Here is a 26692-nt window from a genome sequence, read left to right on the forward strand (position 1 = left end):
GAGCTGTCTCTTATTGGTTTAGACCACTATATGATCCTAACATGAATGTGAGTTCAGTCACAGGAGAGCAGAGATGATGGCTTGCGAAAAAAAAAATCTATGTTTTCACCCGGGCAACGTCAGGTGCACCAGTGCGACCTAGAAAAATGTTGTCGCACTCTTAAAAATTTTGGTCGCACTCTGGAGCCCTGTAGTACCATCTGTTTTCAACATGTGGAGTCTGCAATCCTGCTCACTACCAGTATGATTGTTGAGCTCTCCCCACAGTCACTTTGACAGTTGTGAGGTAAGGCTCCACTGCCCATGACTAATTCTTCTAGAGTCATTCCACTCACCTCTTGAGTCACTTGTCTCAAATAGGTTTTTTTCAGTCAGAACAGCCCTCCACAAAGTTTATTTACTTAACAGTATAGCACTGTCTTCTTTAAATGCGTGATCATGACCTTATGAGGGAGAAAAGCTGTTAAAAAGTGGTGCTGCTACAGTATTCCGCCTCGCTTTGTGTCCAGCATGATTCATGGTGACAAGTCGAGAATGCAAGCAGGCCAGTTTAGCACCCAGATTCTTCCACTACAGAAAAGCAATGCTGTTGTAGTCAGTGCAGAATTTGGTTGAGCATCGTCTCGCTGGAATGCAGGATGGCAGCATATGTTGCTCCAAAAACTATACTGTTCAGCATTAATGCACCTTCCCAGATGAGTAAACTCCCCACACCATGGGCTCTTATGCATCCCCACACAATGGATGCTTGCTTGTGTACTGTGTGCTAATAAAAAGCCTAGTGGTCCCCCTCCCTTCTTTCGAGCAGAGGTCGCAGCATCCATAATTTCCAAAGGGGAATGTCATATATTGATTTGTCAGACCAGAGGACAGTTTTCTACGATGTCAGAGTCCCTCTTGTAGATGGTTTCCTCTTTGCATGCTACAGTCTTAACCTGCATTTGTGAATGCAGCGACAAATTGTTTCTCACAGACAATGACTTTTTGGATGTGATTTTTAGCACATGCAGTGACTTCAACTACAGAGTCATGCCTATTTTTAATGCAGTGCAGCCTGAGACATCTAGGATTGGTTTGGGCCCTTATACAGTTTTGTCAAGATCTGAATAGTATGAATTGTAGATGATCAAATCCCCAAATGATTTTATGCTCAGGAACATTATTCTGAAATTGTGAACTTTTGGCTCACACAGTTTCTCACATAGTGGTGAACCTCTTCTCATCTTTACTTATGAGACTCAGCCTCTCTGGAATGTCTTTTTAATACCCAGTCATGTTACTAACCTGTTGCAAATTAACCTGTTTAGAAACGAGATGTGCCTCCAGGTGTTTCTTTTAGCTTTATACAAAGTCATTTTTTGTTGTCCATGCCCCTTCTTTTTTTAAACATGATGCTGACATCAAATTAAAAATGAGCATTGTTTTTTATTGAACAGTACAATTTTTCCGTTTTAACATCTGATGTGTTCTCTTTGCGCTTTTTTCAAACAAATACAGGGTTTCAATGATTTGAAAACTCTCAATATCTGTATTTATCAACATTTTGCACAGCATCTCTATTTTGGAATCAAAAGTTTTCTTACCTTAAAGGGATATTTCAGTTTTTTTGAAGTGGGGTTGTATGAGTTTTAAATCACTAGTAATTGTCAGGGCCACAATGATGCAGCTCGGCTCCTTTAATGAGCAACTGCAGGGAGAATCAGCATGCAAGCTGGGTTACCTCTGCAGACGGTGTCATTTCTGCCACGTGATTTAGCACGTTTTGAAAGATTCCGACCTGAGCACTCACTTCAGTTTTGCTGTACGCTCTACTTGGATTTTTTTCTGCACTTAACTTTGCCGCCAGGAACGGCAGCCTAACTTGCGTTCTGATTCTCCTTGCAGTTTCTCATTAAAGGAGCCGAGCTGAGCAGCATCTATTGTGACCCCCACAATTACTAGTGATTTAAAGCTCATACAACCCCACTTCAAAAAAACTGAAATATCCCTTTAAGACTAGTTGGTTAGAATGTGAATTTAATTTTAAAGGACTAAGAAATGAGTTGCTTTGGAACTTAAGATTAAAATAATGCCCCCATCTTGTGGGTAAAACACTTCTTTGCATTTTAAAGTGGTATGTTATTTGCACCAGGCCTTATTCATTGAATTTCGTAGTGTGTCTCATCTCTTTGCTGATCTGTCCTTTCCATAGGTGTCTATTGTGCTTCCCTTTACCTGTCTGCCATCACTGTGACACTTTGTCAAAGAAAATGCAAACAAAGGTTCTTTTGATCTGTGTGCTGTAAATGCCACATCACAATCTGACCAGGTGCAGCATGCATTATAAATAGTGATAAAGATGTGGGCAGTCTTGTTGCTGGTGGTCTGTTTTGATGCTTTAAGTCATGCAGAGGCGTCAGTATTAAATTGTTGGCTGTTTCATAAACAGAGAACAATTCCTCACAGTGAGATCCAGACAGGAAGATTCTGTAATAGGGCCACAGATGAACAACTGGTGCATCTGTTTATGGTGCAACCAGACAGTGTTTTGTCAAAGGAAATCGGTATGAATATGATAATTCAACATGGCAGGCAAAGACAGCATTATCAGTGTGCAATTAATTCTGCAGTAAAAACGTTATCATGAAATACTGACAGCAGTTGTCTCGCTTAAAAAATCAAAACACTTTTCTTCCTATTTTTTGCTTTATAAATCTTGATGTTCTTGTTTATTGTGCCACACACAGCTGGAACATGAGGGAGCCATGATGCCTAACTGATATTTATCGCCCACACATGCCCACATAATAGCCACTAAGCTGGCTCCAGTCATTTGCCCAAACGCCTCAAAACAAGCTGCTGTTTCCTGTTGAGAGCATGTAAGCATGTCATTTTGAAATCCTCAACATTATTCAACTGACATATGATTGTAACTACCTTTGAAGTAGTGACCTTTACCTGATAGATGATGTTTCAAAAGACAAAGCTGCTGCTCCCAGGGATACAAATGTTGAGTTACTAAAAAAAAAAACATCATGCCACAACGCAAGTCCTAAAAGGAAACAATGATTTCTTGATAAAGCTGAATTCCTTCTTATCAGAATCATTAGTCTTAAGACCTTCCACACTAATGGTCTCTTTATCTGTGCATTTGATTGTCTCCAAAAACTGTGAAAGAGTCAGCAAATCACTCAAATAGTAATATGCAATGTGTCCAAGTTGGTCAGTTTGGATATACAAAATGGTGTCCCACAAGGATCCGTATTGGGTCCTATGTTATTCATAATTTATCTTAATGAATAATGTACACATTACTAACAAAAAGTTTCATTTTATGCTGACGATACCATAAAAATAAACACAGTGACCATTTATTAAGTTAGATTTATAGTGTATTCTCCAGTCTTACTAAGCTGCCATTACCAAGTGGAAACTCAGCGTCTACTATTGCCTCCTGTCTGTGAACGCAGCATAGATAGTCATTAAATGCATTAAACAGCTGTCCCAGGATATTGATGAAGGTACTGTAACTATGGCATCTTAACATTACTTATATTTTACCCAACTTGATTTCAACAAAAGCCAAATTTCATCATGGAGAAAAAGAGAAAAACACTGGACCATCTGCCTGATATTTGTGAGGAAGTGCTGTATAATATAACATGATTCATTAAATAAGTTAGCTTAATCAATTAACAGCTGTGTTTGATCGTTACAGACTAGTTGCTTTGGAAGTTCAGTTTTTAAGATGATTATTAAGCACACATTTTCTTTCTTTTTCATGCTAGTGCAGCTGGTCTGCAATGCTTACATGCAGCTCAATACTAGGTGGCCAGCAGGAGGAAATGCTGTATTAATAGCCTGGTAATTAACAACAAAATGCCACCTACAGGTGTCTTAGAGAACTCAAACCACTTCTGAAGAATACCTTATCCTCTGCAGTGGATCAAACAACAGCATCTGATTAGTTCGGAAGAGCTTTTTGTTTTTATGTGAATCTTTTATGCTGTTGTCTTGGCTAGCACTCCATTGTTTATTGGCAGTAAAATAAAGGTTAAATAAAATAAAACAAACTGATGAAAAATTCAGAGTTACTCTTTGAGTTTAATCCTTACTGAGTAGCACAATGCCAAGTGTCTGAGGGTAAGTGCATGTAGACGGGGGGGCTGGTTGTTGATGGGGTTACTTGGATATTATAGAGCAGTTCCTTGGGGGATTTAGGTTTAATTAAAGATGTACTCATTAACTCATCAGTGCACCTACAGTATAGTGGCCTTTTCATCTCACCACTATATTGCTCTGTGGGGGATTGTGGGCCATGCAAATTAATAAGCAGTGGCTGATAGCATATGATAAATCCCCTGATAAAACTGTACTGAGTATTTGCATCATGTGTGGAGATGTATAGGATTACACTCACTCCTCTCTGTAAATAAGAACGTTTATCACTCTGCTCTTAGATCTATGACCAGATATGTAAACAAAGTTGAGTCGTCCTCTCTGGCACAGAGAGGACGACTCAACTTTGCATGATAAACACTTGTATCTTTAGCTCTATAGATCTATTACTGGACATCCTATATAATAACTCTACTGAGCTGGACCACTAGACCAAACCCGCTCTTTTAAGTGTCTGATGCTCCAAATCTGGCCTTTACTTTTTGTGCTCCAACACGTTGAACTAATTACAACAAGGGCTGTCAAACAATTGGCTCATAGTTGGTGGCTTTAACTTGAACTACGTCAGTTATATTTTGATTAAATTTGACACAAAGTGCATATTGCTTCTGACTTGTCAACCAAGCCGTGGGAGTTTTTAAGGTTCAAAGTGCGGTTCAAAACCTCTGTAGTGTCGCTATTTTCCATCATGGCAGTAGCAGAAGGCAGGAAGATGCTACAGCAGCTTAACTACAGTGTGCCAAAGGGACAAAACAGCATGTGATACAAAAATAAACTTGTTTACTTGGACTTTAATCACATCAAGATGAGGTCCTGACCGTCTTAGTAACAACCAAGCGGCAACCTCCGGTCTCAAACGATGAAGCCCATGCGGAAGTGTTACAAACTGTAGTTCATCGAGAATCCGCTTGAGGCTGGCAACAGAAACACCAGAAACCACATAGACACCTATTCAAAAAAGACAATCTTTGCAGCATTAATAAACATGTTTATAGCCTGGTTCAAAAAACGGCTTGGCTCAACGTAGCTAATTTCTCTATCGACACACACTGTACGGGGGGTGAATTTTTTCATAACGCACGGTTCAGAAGATATTAAGATTACAAGTTTTTGCCCGAATAAGGACATGACTGACTTGACTCCCAGACGTGAACACATAGCTGTTGGCAAGGAGGCTTCAACTCTGCCCCTTTACGTCACACTTTGACTGGTTGAGTTCCACATTTCCAATATGGCTGCCACCGTCGATTGGCTTCATAACAGCACTCAGGAACAGATGGGCGACATCACGGATACTACGTCCATTATTTTTACAGTTTATGGCAAAAATACACTTTTTTCATTTCTGTGAGGAAATTCAAGTAAATTATAGTTTTTTTAAAGAATTACATTTTAATCCTGGTCAAGATATCTTCACAAAAAAAACACCAAAACGTGTCTCAAAGTCCTGCAGCACAACTTATCTAATACCAAGATACACAAAAAGCCTCATAGCATCCATTATGATCAAACACTTTGTAACAGTGAAAATACAAACTTTCTAACGAGGCAGAAACCTCACATACAACCAGACTGATTGATGGACAGCCCCCATCACGGCTGGATGGCCACGGATAACCTCACTGATGGGAATATAGAATCATTATTTAATAATTTATTTACTTTGAAAGCAGCTCTAATGCTCTTATGAATAAATCATAAGTATATCCATATCCATCCATATGTATGTGAAAACATTTCCACTGCACTGTGTGTATACTACTTGGAGTATATCTGTTGGAAATAAACAGCAGGCTTTTACACCTACACACTGGATTTACCTGAGTCTCAGTGACTCTATTCAACTATATATCAAGGTCTTCTTCACATTTCATAGGTTTTCCATCTTTTAACTCCACTGTTCTGTCTCCGTCTCCTCCTCCAGGGCAGTCGTTGGACACAGAGAACCATTGCCGGATGATAGTAAAGACAATATCACCATTTTCACCCGAATCCTCGATGGGCTGCTGGATGGATACGACAACAGGCTACGTCCCGGGCTGGGAGGTAAGAAAGTCTACTGCTGGAGTTCAACAAATCACAGACAGATACAGAGAGGGAAGGTTTCAGGCTGCTTGATGTGTCGCTGTTTCTGCCTCAGGCTGGATGTTAAAATGGACAGTAACTGTTCACTGACCCTGAAGCCCAAAGATTTAGAGCCCCCCCTATTGACTGGCTGCAGTATAGCCAATATTATTTTCACTTTCAAGTTTAGGATTATTGTTATATGAGTGAAATTTACATTCTTTTGGTTGTTACTGTCCAAATGAATGTTTTTTTGGGTCTCTACTAAGTTGTTCATTCCCTGTGGTCATCTCTAGACTTAATAAATCGAGAGCTACTCACTCACTCGGTCTGAACTTTACTTCTACTACTAGCAGTCATACAGTTAGGACACTGGCAACAGGATCACTAAGGTCAGGTCACTGTGTGCAGAAATCTGGCTTCCCCTGAGTTGAAGTCTTTGTTCAGTCATGCCCAAATGGCAAATCAGCACATATGTCAGTGAAAAGCCCTTTAATTGATGCCTTTTCGTCCAAATATTCACCCCCCCCAAGGACAGCAAACTGCATCACAGTGAGCACACATGCTCAAGCAGGCTCGGCCGTTCCTCAGTCAGCCAGCTGGAACGCTCCTTTCTGCTCCGCTGCTTGCTGCTGGAGCCACGAGCGAGGCTACCGGGCTGCAGACCCACCAGGCCGCAGACCCACCAGGCCGCATGACCTGGACTCCATGGAAGCAACCAGAGAGAAGAAGCAGGCACAAGACGCTAATGTCAGATTGTGCCTTTGAGCTGCAGAGCTTCACAGAGCTCCAAAGGCAAGGAGATGAGGTGGCCTGAACCGCTTGAAACGACTTCTCTTTGTAGTCCAGTGACTTGGAGTGCAGACCTGTGAGCTGCAGTGAAACAGAGCAGGCTTTTACACCAATTAGATTTGGCTGAAAAGGCTGACTGAATAGTTTAACAGAGGGCTAGAACCCAGTTAACTGTTTTTTTTTCACTTGTTTTAATGCAGTTAAAGGCACTTCATGATATAGTTCCTCACTTTTCTTAAAAAGAAATTAATATTTTGGACTTAATAGACTTTCCCAATTACAGACTGCCAGGTGGTTTTAGTTTACATGTATTCCTGTACAGACGGTGGCAACAAATCTCCTTATTAAGGACAAATAAAGCTCTATCTATCTATCTTTAATTCATTACACAGCAATATGGCCTCTTTTTAAATGATATATTCCTTCTGTATATTGTTTTTCCTCTTCAAATTAAGATTAAAGAGCAGCATTCAGAGCCTCACCAAGGCCATTAGTCTGGTCTTTTACTTCATGTGAATAGCAATGCATACCACTTATGTCTAGTTGTAAAATAAAAAATAAAAAAAATTCAGTGTACGAAACAGTCCTCCCACAGTCCAAAAACATGCTTACCAGGTTGATTGATCACTCTAAATTGCCTGTAGGTGCAAGTGTGTGCGTGAATGGTTGTCTGTTTCTCTGTGTTAGCCCTGTGATAGGTTGGCGACCTGTCCAGGGTGTACCCTGCCTTCTGCCCGAAGCCAGCTGGTAAAGGCTCCAGCCCCACTGACCCCTAACGGGATAAGTGGTCAATATAATGGATGGATGGATGGATGGATGGATGGACGAAACAGGCCTTTAATACCTGTTTTGTCTTCTAAAAGAACAAAAAAATAGGGCTGTGTCCTATACATCACTGCAACCAACACACCAGTGTAGAGTGCAGAGAGGTATTCTGTTATCTCATGGCACTTTACCCAGACGATGGCTCATGAAAGGCTGAGCTCAACTACTCTACTCGTAGCTAGCAGAATGGCAAAGACAGATGGTTGTAGAAAGAGCTTCACAGCTGCACAGAAACTGCACATTACTTAAGGCCCCCACAAAACAGATTGTCTTAATCCCAAATGCAACTTATATTCTGGATTTCACCTTATTTTATTTTGACAGCAATGTTAAGGTGGCTGCTATGTATGCTACTTGAGCCCCATAATTCAACTTGTCTCAAGGGACCTGCCAAAGGACTGCAGATGTAAATGAGCTTAAAGCTGAATCTGGTGCGATGCATCATATGGCAGCATTTATGTTTAATATGTTTTTAATTATGTTTTTCCCCTCAAAAAAATACTCCGGAATCGTTAGGAGAATTGATAGGGAATTGGATTGATAAGCAGAATCGACAATGGCATTTACATTGATAAAATCTTATCAATTCCCACCGCTAGTCCACAAGCACCTTAACAGCCAAATGTCATTATACATTTTCCAGCCATTGGTAAAATAATGTTGATTTTTGTATTTTCTCTGGAGGATCAAACGGCTAATGGTTTAGATTTTGGGCTTCAATAATAAAACCATCTAGCTGCAAACATGCTCATAAGTTGGGGTTCTTTCACAGTTGAGGACAAGGGCTTCTACAGGAACATAAACAAGTTGGCCACTCTCCATCTTATTGGTCACACCCTTATCCAGCACCCACCATCAATCGAGCAAACTAAGTCCCATGAGGCCGTCTCAGACACACAGACTGATGGAAAGTGGAGAACATTTCATTTAATTTCCAGCAGCCTCTATTAGCTCGGCCCCATGCTCCAGTGCACTGTTGTAAACAAAAACAGGGCAACTCATTCTGCTCCCTCGCCTCTGTCTGCCATGCAAACTGCTGACTGGGTGTTGTGATAATCACGTATTTGTGCGAGCTATTTGTGTCACAGGGATGATTAATGTGGAAGTGGATCTCCATTCTCATGGGGGCCTTTTGCCAAAGGATGGGAGACTTTACCTGTGGGTGGTCGCTCAGATCTGGGACACAGTTAGAGCCTGCGGTCTATTCACTTTTGGAGAAAAGCCTCATCAGTCTCAGGTTGTTGCACCGCTGGGAGCAGCTATTTGTCTCACCGATGGCCCTGAAGTCGTCTTCACACATTCAGCCCAGAGGAGCTGATTCAGCCCACAGTGAGGAGGGCGAAACTTGATCTGTCACGACTTTTAATATTCTGCCCCACTTAGAGCTACATTTAGATCCTCTGTGAAGTATCCGGAAACAATTCATCAAGAGCGGCTAATTACATTCACAATTAAAACTTCTGACAAACCAATTGTGTATTGATGCATCTGATTGTAGTAGGATGTGGTCCTTATGGATCCATCTTGATTCAGCTGCTGGATAATTGGATTGATATATTGCGACAGAACTAATGAAACAATTAAGATTTCAAGCTACCAGAACATGTAAAAATATATCAATTTTTTATTTGATAAACAAAATTTAAGCTATATATAAAAAATTAAATTGGCTCTAGGAACATGCAGAGCATAAAATCTCCACCAGAAAACCACAATAGACCTCATCCTGTCTAATGTGATTATAATGCATGCATAGAATTGTGTAATGGCAGCAAAGTGTGCACATTATCAGGATAAAATATACACACAGATGCGCACTCGTGCACATCCTTAATGCTGAGCTGCTGCATTTTATTCCTGAGCCAGTATTCCCTCAGGGACTGTTAATGTTTTTGGGGCAGGCTAACTCAAATTATTTTGGGTCAAAAGGGATGTCTTCTCTCCAAAGATACAGACTTGGGCCTGGCCCAAAGCACATTTTATGCTGTAGTGGACAAAACAAGCCAGAGCCAAATAAATGGTAGTTTTACTGAACTAAAGACTTGCAGGAGCATCTGAGAAGCTGTGCACAGCAACATTTTCAGACCTGAAAAGTTGTTGACAAGAAAAAAAAAAAAATCCTGAGCTGAATATTTCTTTGGAGAGCTGTAACAAATGCTCTCTAGCAATGCCTGAATCTACGTATTAGCATGTTTCTATCACTGTAGCATGATGTTCTTAATCGGCAATCTGTGGCACAACAAAGTTGACAAGACTTTGACAAATGATGCACATAAACAGCTAAAATCTAGGTATTAGGCCATCCAGAAGGGAACACGTTCCTCACTAAATCCACAGTTTCCCTGTTTGAAATGCTCTCTAACCCTTGATTACAGCTGAATACTTCGCAAGAATCGGCTTATTGAAGTGCCAACAGGCAGACTTCACTGTCATGTTCACAAACAATCAGCTTAACAAAGACAGAGCTGCAGCAAAGCTTCCTGTATACAGACTGCACTGTGATGTTCTCTGCATCTTTGTTTTCTCTTTTCTTCAGAGAGCGTGACAGAAGTGAGGACTAACATCTACGTGACCAGCTTTGGGCCCGTGTCGGACACTGACATGGTGAGTACACATCTCCTCTCACTTTGATAAATCAGTACGAATAATCAAGTCTGAGCTCCTCTGCTTATATTACAACGGAATTCAATATATTCATATGTTGCTAAAGCATCAATACTGTTCACTGTAGCTGTCATTGTTTCACTTTGACAAATGTACCTGTATGTAGGGATGCACTGATCCAATCCTGGTATCGGATATCGGCCAGTTCGGACTCAAAAGGCTAGATTGGATATCGGTGACAAAGGGCCGATATATAGTGCCGATACATATGGCAGATCTATTCATCTCAGTTCTATGCTTTTCTGTGTTTACAACAGCCATGTGCGTCTCCTACGTCATCAGCGCTGGCTGGTCTTTGTATTTTTGCCCGGTGGAGCATGATGGAGGATAACTACAGAGGCTCTGCAGTTTATGTGCATGCTTCTTTTGCTAGCAACTCCGCCGGAAAGTTGCAACATGTGCAGCAGTAATGTTTCGATGGATGGTAGTCGCGCTGAAAAATAAAAAAGGAGGAAGTTTATGTCAGCTGTAGCCTACTGCAAAGAAGGAAGAAACCTTCTATCATTGGATTCAAAGTGTGAAAAAACTGACAGGTTATTGGATTTAATTGTTCCGGATCCTTGAAATTAAGGGATTCCAGCCTCTCGTTTAGCACTTGGAACCCAGGTACAGTTCACCATCAAGTCAGAAAAGACTGAAGTTGCAGAAAACATGGTTCTATCCTCACATTAAGGAATAGAGATTGTTAAATCAATACCACGATCGGATCGGCTAGTATCGGTATCGGCAGACACCAAAGCCCAGGTATCGATATCGGTATCGGGACCTAAAAAGTGGGATCGGTGCATCCCTAATGTTTACATGTTGCTAAAGCATCAAGACTGTTCACTGTAGCTGTCAGTTTCACTTTGACAAATGTACCTGTGTGTTTTGTACAAGGGATTGAACACATTTTATTGTTTAATATTTAAAAAACTATGCTATATATAAGAAATGTGTTCTCCACATTTAGAGCATTCGTTCCATTTTTTTCACATCTTCTTGTCCTAGTAAAATATCTCTAACAATGTTTTCAATGAGTGCAGCGGCTATTTCTTCCTCCATTACTCAAGGTTTTCTCTTTTGAGACATTTTTAGCTTTGAAAGAGGAACATCTGAGAAATTCCAGCACAAAAGCACCTAAGTTCATTCATGTCATGTACCAAGGACAGTTAACTTGGTCTAGTTAATAATAGTAAAATGTTCTCCTAATATCTGGTGCAAGTAATTTCAAAATGATGCGCTTTGCAGAGATGAAGGTAAACAGCATGGTGACCAACCAACCAACCAACTCAATCAAACTCCTCCTGTTTCTTCTCTCACATTCTCACTCTCTCTCTGTGGCCACAATCTGACAGACGACAGCTCTGTTAAACTCACTCCTGTCGCACTCAGAGCAAGCTGCTCTCAGCAGGAGGCCTCCTACCTGTCCACATGATGTTTCTCTTCACACATGATTTTGACACATTGGGTATATGTACTTTAATTCCAAACTAATCATTTGCAGACACATTTGTCTATTTTTATACATGCAAAAACCTGATACCAAGTCTTTTTCTTACCTGTTCATGTTGCGATGGATGTCAAACATCCACTAGAGGGTGCTCGAACAGACTCCTTCACTCCTGCCTAACTGGCTTTCATTTCCCGTCCAATCTATGCCCATCTGTTCTGTAGAAGTTGTCTGGTCCTGTGCGAGAGGAAGGTGACATTATTATAAATCCAGTTTGTCACAAACTCACACAATCTTTCCTCAAAAAGTTCTGCCACTGTCCCAAATATTCTTCTTTGCTGTGTTTTGGTAGTCTGGCTTGAACTGTTGGCTTGACACTGTGCATTAATTAATAATATGCATTAGGCTGTTCATTGATATTTTTTAGTCATAAGAGTCAAACAATGTTAGTGAAAAGTAAAGTGCAGTGCAAACCTTTTCCTGAAATAAAACTCTATTGTTCCCGTACATGACTTTTTATTAAGACAGTTACAGTTTTCAGTACATTTCTGGACAAGCTGTTCTTGGTCTGAGTGTTTTTAAATAGCACTCCAGCAGATATTGCATTGCGTGCCCTGGCTGACCTCCTTTAAACAGCAGATACTGGAGATGGCTCATGCTTTGTCTTGAGACCTCATGCACCATTTGACATATTTGATCATGCAGCTCTAATTGAGCGCCTCAAGCACAAGGGTTGTTTCTCCGGCTCATCGCTGAGCTGGCTCGACAGCCCCGCGTGACGTAAGCTAAGTGAGATCCGGAGACATTTGAGCTAATTTCTGTTCCCACAAGAGGCGTCTTGATACTGTAACAAGACTTCACAGCTGGACTTTACCGGAGTCAGACTCAACATGTCAACGTGAGGTGCTAATGGATTATCGCTGGGAAATTTCAGTGCACACCTCTAAAAAAGGTGTCTCTGGTTCAGTGCAAGTCAAGAAACCTTTTTATTGCACTACTTTAAAACAAACAATATGTGAACCGTTTTCAGTGCAAATTGAAATAAGAATAAATGACAAATAATAAAAAAATAAAATTTACCCAAGAATTTAGAATTTACCAAGGGGTAACTGAATAAATATGCTATTACAGAGTGCAATCACGAAGTGCAACTCAATGGAAACAATTACAGCTTATACAGAAAAGGGAATAATGGCTTTAGATTTATGTCAAAACGGGAGAGCTCTTAAAAACATATTCAAGCGCAGATAATAATATTTCACACGCGCAGTTATGAAGTCCTTGCGAGGAAATTCAACAGCCGAGAGGTACTTAGGCGGCTAATTTAATCGTGGCAGCCAAAAAGTGATCACGATTGAAATTTGATTAATTGTGCAGCCCTATGTAATATATACAGTGCTCATGTGTGTTTTAAATACAGACTGCAGGAGTTAAATAAGCTTGAGGATACTGAGTTAAGACTAAACCAATTTTCCCAAGGCATATAGTCGTTTTGTAGTTTGACCTTTTCCCCCTCATCATTTCCACATGTTGCAAAATTGCAGTCTGCTGTTTTAGAATTTATTGTATTTTTTATGATGAATGTGTCTATGTGTGTAGGAGTCTGACTGTCTCTGATAGTGATATAGAGACATGGAGTTATGGATTGCCATTTTTAGCTCATGGATGGATTGCTGAAAGGAGAAACAAAACAACTAGGGCTGTGACAAGACACAAAATGACTTGCAAAACTAATAATAAGAGAACACGAAGTGATGACACAGATATGCAAATGAGTGGAATGTGACTCAAAATGACTACAAAGACACTCCAAACTACAAACATATGCAAAATGACCACAAGAGATGCATAAAGAGCCTTGAACACATGCAAATGAGCATTAAGCGACACAAAGTAACTGCACAGAAATACAGAACATGTGCATGTTTACTAAAGTTGTCATGATGTTCAATAATTTGATACTTTTCAAAAACACATGCTTTCAAATGAAACAATCTCCATTATTGCTTATGTTTGATAGTATCATAAAGCACCAAGGCTTATGATAAAAAAAGACTTACACTCATATTTTCAACACCTTTCTACACAAACTCTCTCTGCACAAACTTGCAATGATTCTAGATTTGGTTTGCACTCAGCTGAGGTCGCACTTCTCCCTGCCTGCTGTGTGTCTCTTTGCTCCGCCCTCTGTCACAGCCACTACACTGCTAACTTTCCTCATGCAGGTCAGCCTAACTGAGGTTCTTTAGGTCATTTTAGCTTCTAATTAAGAGACACACATTCCATATAAGTCTTCCACAGATGGACAGAGAGTAGGGGAGAGATTCAGTGATGTCTCTTGATCCCTTTATGTTTTTCATTAGTTAGTAGCTGCAGACTGGGGACAGGGAGCTTCACAGCACTGCACAATGACGGATGAACATAAAATGTTAAAATAAGTCAGAAAATAAGAAAATACAGACAGAGAACACTCTCTCTGCAGATACACATCCCTACACACCATCTCTGGGTTATGAATGGAAATGATGTGGAAATATTTGAGTTTGGGTATGAATTATTTATATATTCTAATTAGAAAAATCATATTTTCATTTAATTTATTTCAACATTATGTCACATGTTGGTCTATCTTCAGTTATTTCTGTACCAGCACAATACACAAAGAATTACAAAATTTACCATTTTGGGTGTTCTTGAGTTTATTTTTATTTCCACTGTATCAATGTTGTTTGATTTTTAAATAATTTCAAATGTAATGACAACTCTAATACATACACATAATTTGAACACAATGATACAAAACATATATATTTATTTTGTGTATTTAGCATTGATTTATATAACTGAAAATGTAATAGACAATACACAGTTAGTTGATTCATGCCTTTAGACCAGTGACATCTGCTGTCAGAGGCATTATGTATGGTTGTTCGGCCATGCATACGTACATTCTGTATGTTAATTCTATTTTTTTATGAATGTAACATCTAAGAAATGCCAGAAGGAAACATTTCTATTGCTCACATTTAATGTATAAAAAGGTTAGATTTTAGTGCTCAAAGGTTAAGTCCACTTTAATCTCTCCAAAAATGTTTTTGGCCACTATTCAAGAATCCATGCACTAATTCTGACACTATAACACAAATGTCCATAATAGGACAAAATGATGAAATTATTAATACATAAAGGTCAGAGGTCAACTTCACTGGGACATCATTATTTCTAGATAAGAAAAATGTTCTGGCCTTTATTCCAGTCACATCCTCCTGAAAGCTTTATCTCTGTGGCCCTGGGAAGAAATAACTTCAAATGTCCAAATGGACCCATGAATGAAATGAGATTTTGGGGGTCTGATGTTTCAGCCACAGAGAACTGATGTGCATCCCATTCTTCTATACCCCAAATTTCCTAGAGGGCCTATTGTTTCATTTGTTTCAGTATTATTCAGCTGATTAGTTTCTCACAATCACATCTCATGCACTGCAGAGAAACATTCTTTGGCATTATAATCTACCTATTCATGATTTCACTGCAGCAGTTGGATGAAGGCCAACTGATAGTTGTTTTAAGTATTTCTAGCTTAAGAATATATATTCCCTGGTCAGGCAACTTTACACAGTTTTTCTTTGGGAATCACAGATGAATGTAATCTGTAACTGGCCGGTTGGTAGACACATAAAACAAGACAGTTTATTACCCAGATGTCTGAAATACTTGAATCTGATTGTTCAAAACTCAGCAACTCACAACTGTGTGTTACATTTCTTGAGAGCAAAGTGGACAACCTGATCCCACATGTCACATCAAATCAATCTGCAGAAAGGACTGGTTTCACCTTGGCCTGTCAACAAAAATGTTAGTCTCTGTTAGCTGTCTAAATCAGTAAACATCATGGAGGATATTTTTTGAAATACTTTTACTTATTTGGCATAAATCTTGAGATGTTAGGTCGATGTCTGGAGGCTAAAAGACAAGGGTCTTGGTGAAAAAGATGTTTTTTTATACCTTGGTAGCAAGCAGGACAATGTATAGTGCTCAGCTGGTAATAATGGATTGTAGGCAAGACTGCTTCCTGTCCGCCTCCCCCTGTAGGGAATCCAATCCACTGTAACAACCTGCTCACTATGCATTATCCTTTACTTGAAGCCTGCCCCAGTCTGGACCGCACATTCACAAGTTTAAATCTTACCCCTACTTTTATGAGACCATCTCTGCCCTTTTGAAGAAACCCTATGCTGACCACACTGTGTTGAAGCAGCATTGTGAGATAGTGTTAACCCCCTTACTATATTACAATAGACGGTGCTTTATCTTTTTCAGCAGATATCACCTTCTTGGTCTCTCAAGGCTCAATTCTGGGCCCTATCTCTTATTGTCTTCACATGCTGCACTTGGCAACATCATGAATCAATGGAGCAGGGCACTGTAGCACTGTAGCAACCCACTTGTGGAGATGTTTTGATCCGAGTTAAAGTTAGTGGGGTCACAGCAGGTGTTTTCTGTCTGCTGTCAGAGACAAAATAGCTACTGTCCACACACACTACTACCTTTATCCTGTTATCCGTGGATGCCCAGCAGCTGCCAAGGTTCTGACTGTTCCCATATCTGGAAAGGTAACACCAATGCATTACATTTTTATGTAATTTCACATTGCTTTGTTGTGTTAGATTATGTCTGAATTTCACTGATCATTACCCTGGAAAGGCTCTTCATGGCCCGAGGCAACGCTGCGCTTTCTGGCTCTAAATTCACATGAACACTGCACCAAAGCTTCAAGCATTTCCTTTAAGATTTCCCACAGTGAAGCCTCAAGAGCAGACCAAGCTTTAGCTTCAGGAAACACACATCACACTATAGAACCTGCTGCTCAGTACTATCTTGTGTTGTAAACAGGGCTGCATGATATTCGGAAAAAAAAAAGCTGACATCGTACCATTTATCCTCTCTGCATCCTCTCCTTTCTAACAGTGCTAGACTGTATGTGCGCTACAGGTGTAGACACTAAAAGTAACAGTCCATGGTACAGTTAGCGGTCTGCATGTGTTCCCACAACGTCAACAAACGTCTGTACAAGAAGAAATACACTATCTTAACATCCATCTCACTTAATGGAACGTCTGGGATGGCAGGAACATTGCGTGGATGTTTACAGTTTGTAATAATATTAATAATGCATTTTATTTATATAGGACATTTTAAAAACATGTTTGCAAAGTGCTTTACAGAGTGCAAGACATAGCGAGTGAAAACACTAAAGCACATGACAAAGGTAAGGAGAGCTAAAATGAGTTAAGTAAAAGACAATAATAAAAAAACATGCAGAAATTAAAAAGTCAGTGATGAGTTAAGAAGTAAAAGCACATTTTAAAAAGTGTGTTTTTAAAAGAGATTTAAAAGAGGACAAGGATGTGGCTTGCCTGATCTTTTCCAGCAGGTCATTCCAGAGTGACGGGGCCCTGACTGCAAAGGCCCGGTCGCCTCTGGTTTTTAACTTCGCCCTTGGGAGTTCCAAGAGGGACCTGCCGGAGGATCTCAGGCAGCAGTTGGGGACATACATCCTGAGACACTCTCTTAGGTACTCAGAGGGCCAGTCCATTTATTGCTTTAAAAGTGAGAGTTAAAATCTTAAAATCATTTCTAAAACCCACAGGCAACCAGTGAAGAGAGGCTAAAATTGGTGTGATGTGTTCCCTTTTCTTGGTGTGTGTGAGGAGTCTGGCAGCGGCGTTTTGGACTAACTGGAGTTTTAAGAGGTTGTGTTTGCTTAGGCAGGTGTAGAGTGAGTTACAAAAAACTAATCTAATCGGGAAGTGATGAATGCATGGATGACTATTTCTAGGTTATGGTCTATAGTCATGTAACACACAGATACAGACTGCTTGCACAGTTGTCAGTTCTCTGTGTGTTCAACTGAGGGGCTGCATTCAAGTGATATAAGACAGTCTTTTATTGTAGAATAATAATGGGAAATGAGATACTGGTGGCAGCAGGAAGTGTTACAAGTCATATGATTGAAATTGCATTTCCTGGGATGTGACTCTTTTTCATGTGAACATTGCAGTTGCGATGGTCAAATCACATATCAACCCTAGCTGCAAATTTGTAAGTACATTCATTTCAGTATAAGTTTGTCTATAATTTACAATCAATTAATGGTCAGGTTTTTTAGAAAAATCTTTCTCATTAGCTTGGATTTTTGCATGTTATCAGTTCACTGTCTTTGTGGAAAATCATAATTTTGAGTGTTTTGGTTGAATTTTTCTTCTTTTATGTTGCATAACTTCCAACTTCATCCCACTGGTTGTGTAAAATGAGAATTTTGTGCAGAGCTGCATGGTTTTATGATCTCTACAGGAATAAAAGCACTGGTCACAGATCAGCACTGGAAGCTCTAGGAGAATAGCAGGACAATGTTTAGAATTTTACAGTACAGTGAGCAAATGTGGGTAGTAGGCTGTACTAAATAAGTAGGTCTTTGACTCTGGACTGTTATAACGAGACGTCTGAATCCCTGAAATCTGTTTGGTTCCAAAAATGGAGAGCTCCCACTGAGAGCGAGTGGGTTGAAGGGTGGCTCGGCTCTTTATCATGAGTTTTGAGAATAACAAGGACTGTTGCATGTAAAGAGCCAGGCGTTATACCAGGTACTCTGGGAGTGTGAACAAGGAAGGAGTTTAATCATTAATATTAAAGACATAAATTGGGCTTGAAGATGCTCTAAGTTTCAGCCCTGTGACCCAGGCTTATCTACAGGAGGTCAGGCTCGTGCAATCGTGTTTTCTGGTTCATGGGCTCCCCAGCTAGAGAGTTCAGAATGAGTCTGATGGGTTATTTGAGTGCGGAGCGGGACAGTCTCAGACTATCCAGCTCTGCAATAAACAGTCCTGGGAAACAAAAGCATGGACAGCAGTTTTCTAGGTCAGTTAAAGCAGAGGAAAAGGACTAACCCTGGAGGTATTTCAAAAGGTAGAAAGAGGCTTTTTGAGATATATCCTTGATGTGTTCACGAGGGAAAGTTCTGTAACAGAGACAACTCACCAGAGTTTAACAGATTAATTTGGGGAGCTATCCAGTCCTCAAAATAAGTGAGAAAAATGTGTTGTATGCTCCTGTGTGCTGTTTCTCAAGGACATAAGAAGTATCGTAACTTTTTCTATTTCTTGTTAACATGTTTATGCTGAGTCATTTTTTGTAACACTAAGTGTTTACCTCTACATGCCTTAAACAACCTAACTGATGAACCTTACTCACAAACTAATAAGCCACTTTTATACATACAACCAAAGCCTGATATACAATGTGAATTGAACCCAGATTCACCTCTTCCTGTCGAATTTCCTTGAACACACAATAAAAAAAAAAGACAAAAGAAACACCAGCTCCCGTGTCAGCCTGGGAATGAAAGTCAGAAGCAGTTATCTACACAGATTGTTTTAAGCATTAATTAGTCAGCTTGAAGTTGTAAAAAGACATTAAAGTTTTATTTGAGGCTTGTGTTGTGGATTAAATTGAGCAACATTGAAGTATTACAGGAAGGAGATAAGTATACTGCTGTGTGGAAGGGGCGCAAAAAGATGGCACTGGGTTGAACCTGCTACATCACTGAAGTGCTATTAAAAATCCAGTAAACGCAAATCCTGTCAAGGGCTGTCATGTTCTTAAATGATTGGAGCTCACTCATGAGCACGCAGGTGACCCTGAACTCAGCATCCGACCAAACATTTGTTAAAGCACTTATTAGCGGGGGATGGTTTTCCAGGATTAACCTGTTCCTAATGGCTGATACTGAGAAGTTTAAGAATGTTTTTTCTACATTTTTGTATTATGGAATGTGTAGTTTATAGTTTTTAAGTAGGAATGCGACTGCAAAATAGTGGTGTGTAATACATCAAATATCTATTTCAGGGATGGGCATTTCAAGCCAAAACACTATTCGATAATCATTGGCACCTATTCTTGATAGTCAAACACACAGACAGACACAGACACACACACACAGACAGACACAGACACACACACACACAGACAGACACACGCACACACACACACCGTTACAGCTCGTTTGTTTGGCAGTCGCGTTAACCAGCAGCAGGCTGAGGTGCTGCTAGTAGCGGGCACTGTCAGCGTCTGTCTCGATCTTTATGTCTGTGTTTGTGTGACGCCGAGTGGCGTGTGTGTTTACATTTTACAGCCATGCACAGTCTCTGGAAATACGTGTGTAGTAATGTGAAATTTAGAAACGGAGAAAATCACTGCAACTGTCGCTAAGATTTTTTTCTTCTTCTGCTATTTAATGCAGTTAGCATTCTTCTTCTTCTGTTTCAGCTTTAAGATGCTCTATCGCCCCCGTCTGGCAGGAATATCGTATTACAACCAGGCACCGGTAGAAACGATGAAAAATTTTACTTTTAAAATGAAAATATATTTGCATTAACTCTTCGATTTTTACAAAGTGAATAAATATTCGAAAATCATTGCCCATCCCTACTCTATATATCGCGTTTTGTTGCACGTGAGATATATAAAATTATTACTTTGCAAACACAGACTATTGTAACGTTCAAGTTTGACGTCTTCGGCATGTAACTGTCTTAAGAGTTTTCGCTTCTCTCACTGGTCCTTAACTTTATGCTTTTCAAAAGCTTTGAGTTATGATGTAGAAGCAACATGGATGCCACTTCAAACCCAACGCCATAATACACACATTACATGCAGGCACAAAATGAATACACTGAATCTAAAGAACAGTGTAGCACCATCAACCCAACTTTGACAGGTCTGCCATTTTTTGTGAATTTGATCCAATCTACCAACTCAGCAAGTCTTCAACCAAATCTTTAGCTTAAGTTCCAAGTTTTCGATCCAACATCACTGGACTTCCAAGTCATTTTTCCTGGATGATAACTATCTTTTCAGTTTACCCCTATGCCACACTGATGAAGTTTTTTTTTTTAGCAGGTTAGCATGCTAGATGCTTGGAAAAACATGTTTTAGCCAAGCGGCAACCTCCGGTCTCAAAGTATGAAGCCCATGCTGAAGTGTTATAAATCAAGAATCCACTTGAGGCTTGCTGCAGAAACACCGGAAACCACATACACAGCAATTCAAAAAAGACTATCTTTGCAGCATTAATAAATACGTATACAGCCTGGTTAAAAAAAACGGCTTGGCTCTACATAGCTAATCTCTCTATCAGCACACACTGTACGGGGGTGATTTTTTTTTCTAATGCAAAGGTTCAGAAGATATTAAGATTACAAGTGTTTACCCAAATAAGGACATGTGACTTGACTCCCGGAGGGGAACCCATAGCTGTTGGCTAGGAGGCTCAAACTCCGCCACTTTACGTCACACTCTGCCTGGTTGAGTTCTGCATTTCCAATATGGCTGCTGCTGACGATTGGCTTAAAAACAGCGCTCAGGAACAGACTGGTGACGTTACGGATACTATTTCCATTATTATATTCCATACAGTATGGTTTTAGCAGGTTTCTGCTGATGCTCTATTTCACATTTGGTGACTTTAGGGATGGGCATTTCAAGCCAAAATACTATTTGGTAATCATTGGCATCTATTTGGCGATTATTGGAACAATCACAAATGTTATTCTGTCAGTGGCACCAGGGGCAATTCAGAACCACAAAATAAACCAGGAGATCACTAAAGCTATCGGTATCATCCCCTGGATTTCATGGCAATCTTTCCATCCATTGTTAAGATACTTCACCCTTACTGTCCGTCACTGCCGTCCCTGAGGCCACGCCGCGAGCAAGGCGAAAAATGTGTAGTGCAAATGCTTTAAGATTGTTTAAAATATAGATGTTCCTAGACAGAGCACAATCTTTACCCAGGGCATCTCTTACTTTCTGTCATGTACATCCAGTGTTCCAATTACCCATCTCTGTTACATCAAGTGTCCCAGAACTGTCTGCTCCTCTCTCACCCTAAGGGCAGCTTGTTCAGTTGTCATTTGGACCCCAATACGCCACATCTGCATCCTCTGTCCAACCATCGCAACAGGAGGGAGCTAAAAGCATAGTCGCAGAGAAGCTCAGATATAAGGCCAATAACAAAGCATGTTGTTCTTCCCACGGCAGAATGCTGCAGCCTGTCACAGCAAGAGCCTGAATGAGGCTTTATGTTCTTGATGCTGATCTCTGGTAAGGAGGTGGGTGTGTTTGGACTCAAGCTTCCATTTTCTTTTTGCTGTATTTTCCTTTTTCTTCCGATGGAGCCAGTTCTCATTCACATGTATTCATTGTCATGGCACATTTACCTGTTTCATGTTGGGGTTAGACAGCTCTGCTCTGATGGATTGGGGAGGGATTGAGGCTGTCATGGGTACTGTGCTGGAGCTTGCTTTGACAAAGATGTCAGCCACAGTCTGATCCCACCAGGATTCCACAATCTCTGGGAGAAAATATTTCTGTACTTGAGATAGTAAGCACACCACTGTTTGCTTAAAATTCAAGAAAAAAAAAAAACTCAAACAGCCTGAGCAGCTCAAGGTCTTTTAAATGACACAGATGGAGGTTTGTGGTACCAAAATTTGAAGGTGAACTTAACGAGTCTTCATCAGTCAAAGTGACCTTGTTCAAATATCCTCTTTGAGAATGACTTTAAAAGCAGCTACAAAAATTGTGCTCTACCTAAAATAGGGGCTAACTTTCCTCTATGTGCTTCACATGAGGTCATGTTCCTCAGACTCTCAGGTTTATTTGCAGTGTTTGAATAACTTAGAAACCGAGGCTTGTTTGTGTATACAGTTTTTGGTAAAATTGCAGCCACAGATAACAGGTTTTCAGTACTTTGCAATCATACAAGAATAGGTGGCAGGTGGGGATTTTTGTGTTCACCTCTTGTATTAGTCCCAGTTGTAACATGTATAATTTATGACCTCTATGAAAGAAACAGCGACAGCAATCATATGCATGAGGAAAAACAAATTGGTTTCCAATGTAGATAAAGAGCAAGGAATTCATCTTTTTTTAATCATTGGTACAAATCCATAAACATTTTAAATGGAGGTCTATCCAATGTGGTCGGATTTTTGAGGTAACTCAGTTATGAATACTGCATGACACATGTTCTGGTGTCAGAAAACAAAAACCCTAATCTTTGTTTTGAGAAACATAAATATGCAAGTTACTGAATAAACCACATAATTACAGGGTGTAGCCTCAGGGTGTACTTTGAGGAAAGAGTAATGGCTGAACCAGATCTGTTGAGCCTAAAGTCAGGCTTCACAGTGGCTTTTCTGACCTGGTGTGGTTATGATGTTACATTACTCTGCAAAGACAACCTTTGGAGACCAGGTGGTGTTCACAGTTTTTGCTTAATTACACTGTAAACTTCTGTCATTTCACTAATCCTTTTCTAGACGGCATTCACTGTGAGTGATCGCTGCAGTAAAACTTGTAAAGGAAAACTTGGTGCACTGTGGCTTTGAGTTAGTAAAGCCTCAGAACAAAGTTATAAAGCTAAAGTACATCAGCCTACAAGCCGTATTGGTCTAATTATAAGACAAGCCACCCCCTGGACGGTGTTGTTGAGCTCACCATCTTTAGACATCCTCTGTAACACCATATTTCTTTACACCTTGACAGTTGCTTTATGTCTCTGCTGCAGTGATAACCATTATGCTGCCTATGTGAATGCTTCCTTTTTAAATGTCCCTCATGTGTCCCACTGAAGCACCAGAGAGAGCTTTCTGTTTTTATGCTCCAAAACTCTGGAACTAACTGCCCTCGATATTGGAACAGTAAGCCCTCTATGATGAAAAGACTTATCCTTTTAATCTAGCTTTTATTTTGAAGTATCTGGTCCACACTTTGAATGTTGTTCATACCAAAATATTATATTTATTTATTCATTTATATATTTATTTATTGGTTGTTCATTCATTTTTGGGAGGTATTTATGAAGCCTTTTGTAACTTTTCACCAATTTTAGTTAATTCATATATTTTTTTTAGGTTTTTCCTGTCTTAATTTTGTTTGAATCCTTTTGTTATCATCTTAAGACTTTAGCCTTAATATTGTTTATTGATTGCTGCCATTTTTCTGTTTATTCTATGTGGGCTGTAAGCTTGGATGCATGAAAGATGCTATACAAATAATGCTGGATTGGATTGGATTAAACTAAATTTGGCATAATTACTCTGATTTCGTTTTGGCCTTCTTTTGCGCCACTTCGTCAGACAATCACCGTCTCTCTCCATCTTCCATCCCCTTGCACTGTAGCTGGGAGCAGTGTTGCCAACTTTGCAACTTTTGCAGCTTTTTTTAGCAAGTTTTCAGACCCCTCTAGCGACTCCTTTTTCAAAAAAAAAGCGACTAGCAACAAATCTAGCGACTTTCTCTGGTGTTATTGGAAACTTTTGGAGACTCTGAAATGAAAGCATGTATCTTTCCAAATGAGCAGTAGGTGTTGCAGTGGCGCCCTCCCCCGTCCCAAAGCACTCACAGATGGCTCAGTCCTAGTCGCGCAGCAGTCCCTCGTAGCTGCAGTCAGAAAAGAGATGTTAACCCCTCTGTGTCCAGACTGCAAATGAATCGCGCATGTACGAAGACACCGCTGGCTGATCCATTTAGATTGTTAATGTAGATTGTATGCAATAACTATCTTGAAAATGATATTGTTGAAAAATGTAATGTTTTACTTTTATTTGTTGTAGGCTCCTAAGTGTAGTTAAACATATTTAGGGTGTTTAACCTCTTTTTGTCCCTCCCTCGACGTTACACGTCTCTCTGACAGCGTCTATTACAATTCAGATTATGCAAATTAGGCGATGACGTCATTTAGCGACTTCTAGCGACTTTTAGGACAGCCAATAGCTACTTTCCTCACTGAGGAGTGGGCAACACTGGCTGTGAGTGCCAGCCAGCCTTGTTTGACAGATATGTGGCACCGTCCACTGTTGGGAGCGAATACTGTCAATCAGAAGTCGAGACCCATAAAATAAGATCATCCCACGTTCTCAGCCTCACGACGAGGGAGGAAAACCCTGTCCTCACTTTGGATCAATAGGGTACACAGCATCGTGGGAACCTCTGCAGATCATGATGCAGAGCAGCCTCAGGCAGTACAGATTATGTTTTTATGGTTGTTCCAAATTTCCTGTCAGGTCCATTTCACACGGCTGGTTTAGAGGCTACAGCTCAGATTGTAAAATTGATGAGTCTAAAGATTTTTGAAGATTAAATTTAATAACTTATTCAATTTATTTTGATTTGGCTGTATACATGTTTTATTGACGAACAGTGTTTGACCTAAATGCAGTCTCAACACTGCTGCACAATCATAGTTCATGCTTAAGAGCTCTACGATATGGAGTTGTGCCTCCCAAATGAAAGGCAGGCACACTCATCATTGCCTCTTATCTTATCAGTCTTGCTCCAGCCGGCAGCAAATGTTTGGTTCGCTATGTGTGGAAGAAACATCAAATGAGCTTGAGGCAGAAAGCTTGAGTTAACAGACAGTTGATAACCAGCGTGGTGATACCCTATGTCTCTAAAGGGGCTCGAGGCTTTGTGGAGCTGGCTCACGTAAACAAAGCCTGGGTATGTTGGACTGACTCAGTAGTACAGCCCTCCGGTTTCTGATCTCTCTTTGTTGGTTCAAATCAAAGAAACTAAGATGGTGAGAAAATCACAACACAGCTGCAAACAGATGATGAAACTCTGGATACTGTCATCATAAGGAATTGAAGAGTATGAATAAATAGGCTTCTTAATATCAGTGTACAAAGCACGGGTCAAATCCAAGCATATGATTTTAACCGTGACACAAGTGAGATGTATGCTCACTATGAGTCGACAAAGTCCTCTCCTAAAGAAGCACTTTGTACCGTTTCTTTGAAGTGTATCCATTTCAATTGTTAAGCCATGTTTATCCTTTATTCCTATTTAACTGTTGTGATCATTGTGATGCATTTCAATGAATGAATACTTAACCTTCTGATTTTATTCTTTCATTCTCTTCTGCAGTGATGCAGTCTCAATACTATGGCTATCTTGAGGGTAAAAAGCAAACAAAGTATTTCCTTTTCACTCGTTACAATAAAAAGGAGCCCAATAAATGTTCATTACATATCCAGGGAAAACGGACAGTTAGCTGGTGGTTATACCAAATAAAATCCCAACAGGGTGAAACAAGCGGAGGGGTCTTGTTTTGGCTCAAATAACATTTACTGGATAAGAGTATTTTGCTGCATAGTTGACAATATTGTGTCCAATCTTAATGTTCAGCGGCTTGTTTCTCTTTTCCTTCTGTATCTATTTTGAAAAACAATTTCCTGGACAAAGCCATTTTGTCTGAATTTAACATCAATGTGTCACTATCATAGACTGTATAAAATATGGACGTATTATCCGTTACGTCACCCATCTGTTTCTGAAGAGCTGTTTTGAGGCCAATCGGAGGCGGCAGCCATATAGCTGCTGTGGAGCAATTGTGACGTAAAGAGGCGGGCTCTGAGCCTCCTAGCCAACAGCTACAGTGTTCAATCAAGTCAGCTGTGCCTCTCATTGGAAGACTTGTAATCTCAATATATTTCGAAATTGCCGCGTTAGAATAAAATTCAACCCCCCTACAGTGTGAGCTATTCAGACTACGCTCTTCTTTTGTACCAGGCTGTAAACATGTTTATTTCTGCTGTAAAGATGCTCGTTTTTTAATTGGTGTGTATGTGGTTTCCTGTACTTCCGGAGCCAGCCTCAAGCAGATCCTCGATGAACTGCAGTTTTTAGCACTTC

At 40.1% G+C, this 26692-nt stretch overlaps 1 protein-coding gene across 1 annotated transcript in view; it reads left to right on the top strand.

Annotated features, from left to right (window-relative positions):
* Positions 1–26692, top strand: part of LOC117812621 (gamma-aminobutyric acid receptor subunit alpha-2-like) — a 177431-nt gene that overhangs the window by 93934 nt on the left and 56805 nt on the right. The window contains exons 3-4 of the mRNA XM_034683510.1: positions 6083–6204; positions 10376–10443. Of these exons, the coding sequence (XP_034539401.1) occupies positions 6083–6204; positions 10376–10443 (190 nt within the window). The remainder of the gene's footprint in view (positions 1–6082; positions 6205–10375; positions 10444–26692) is intronic.

Source organism: Notolabrus celidotus, chromosome 5 (assembly GCF_009762535.1).
Source record: "Notolabrus celidotus isolate fNotCel1 chromosome 5, fNotCel1.pri, whole genome shotgun sequence".
NCBI classification, from domain to species: domain Eukaryota; kingdom Metazoa; phylum Chordata; class Actinopteri; order Labriformes; family Labridae; genus Notolabrus; species Notolabrus celidotus.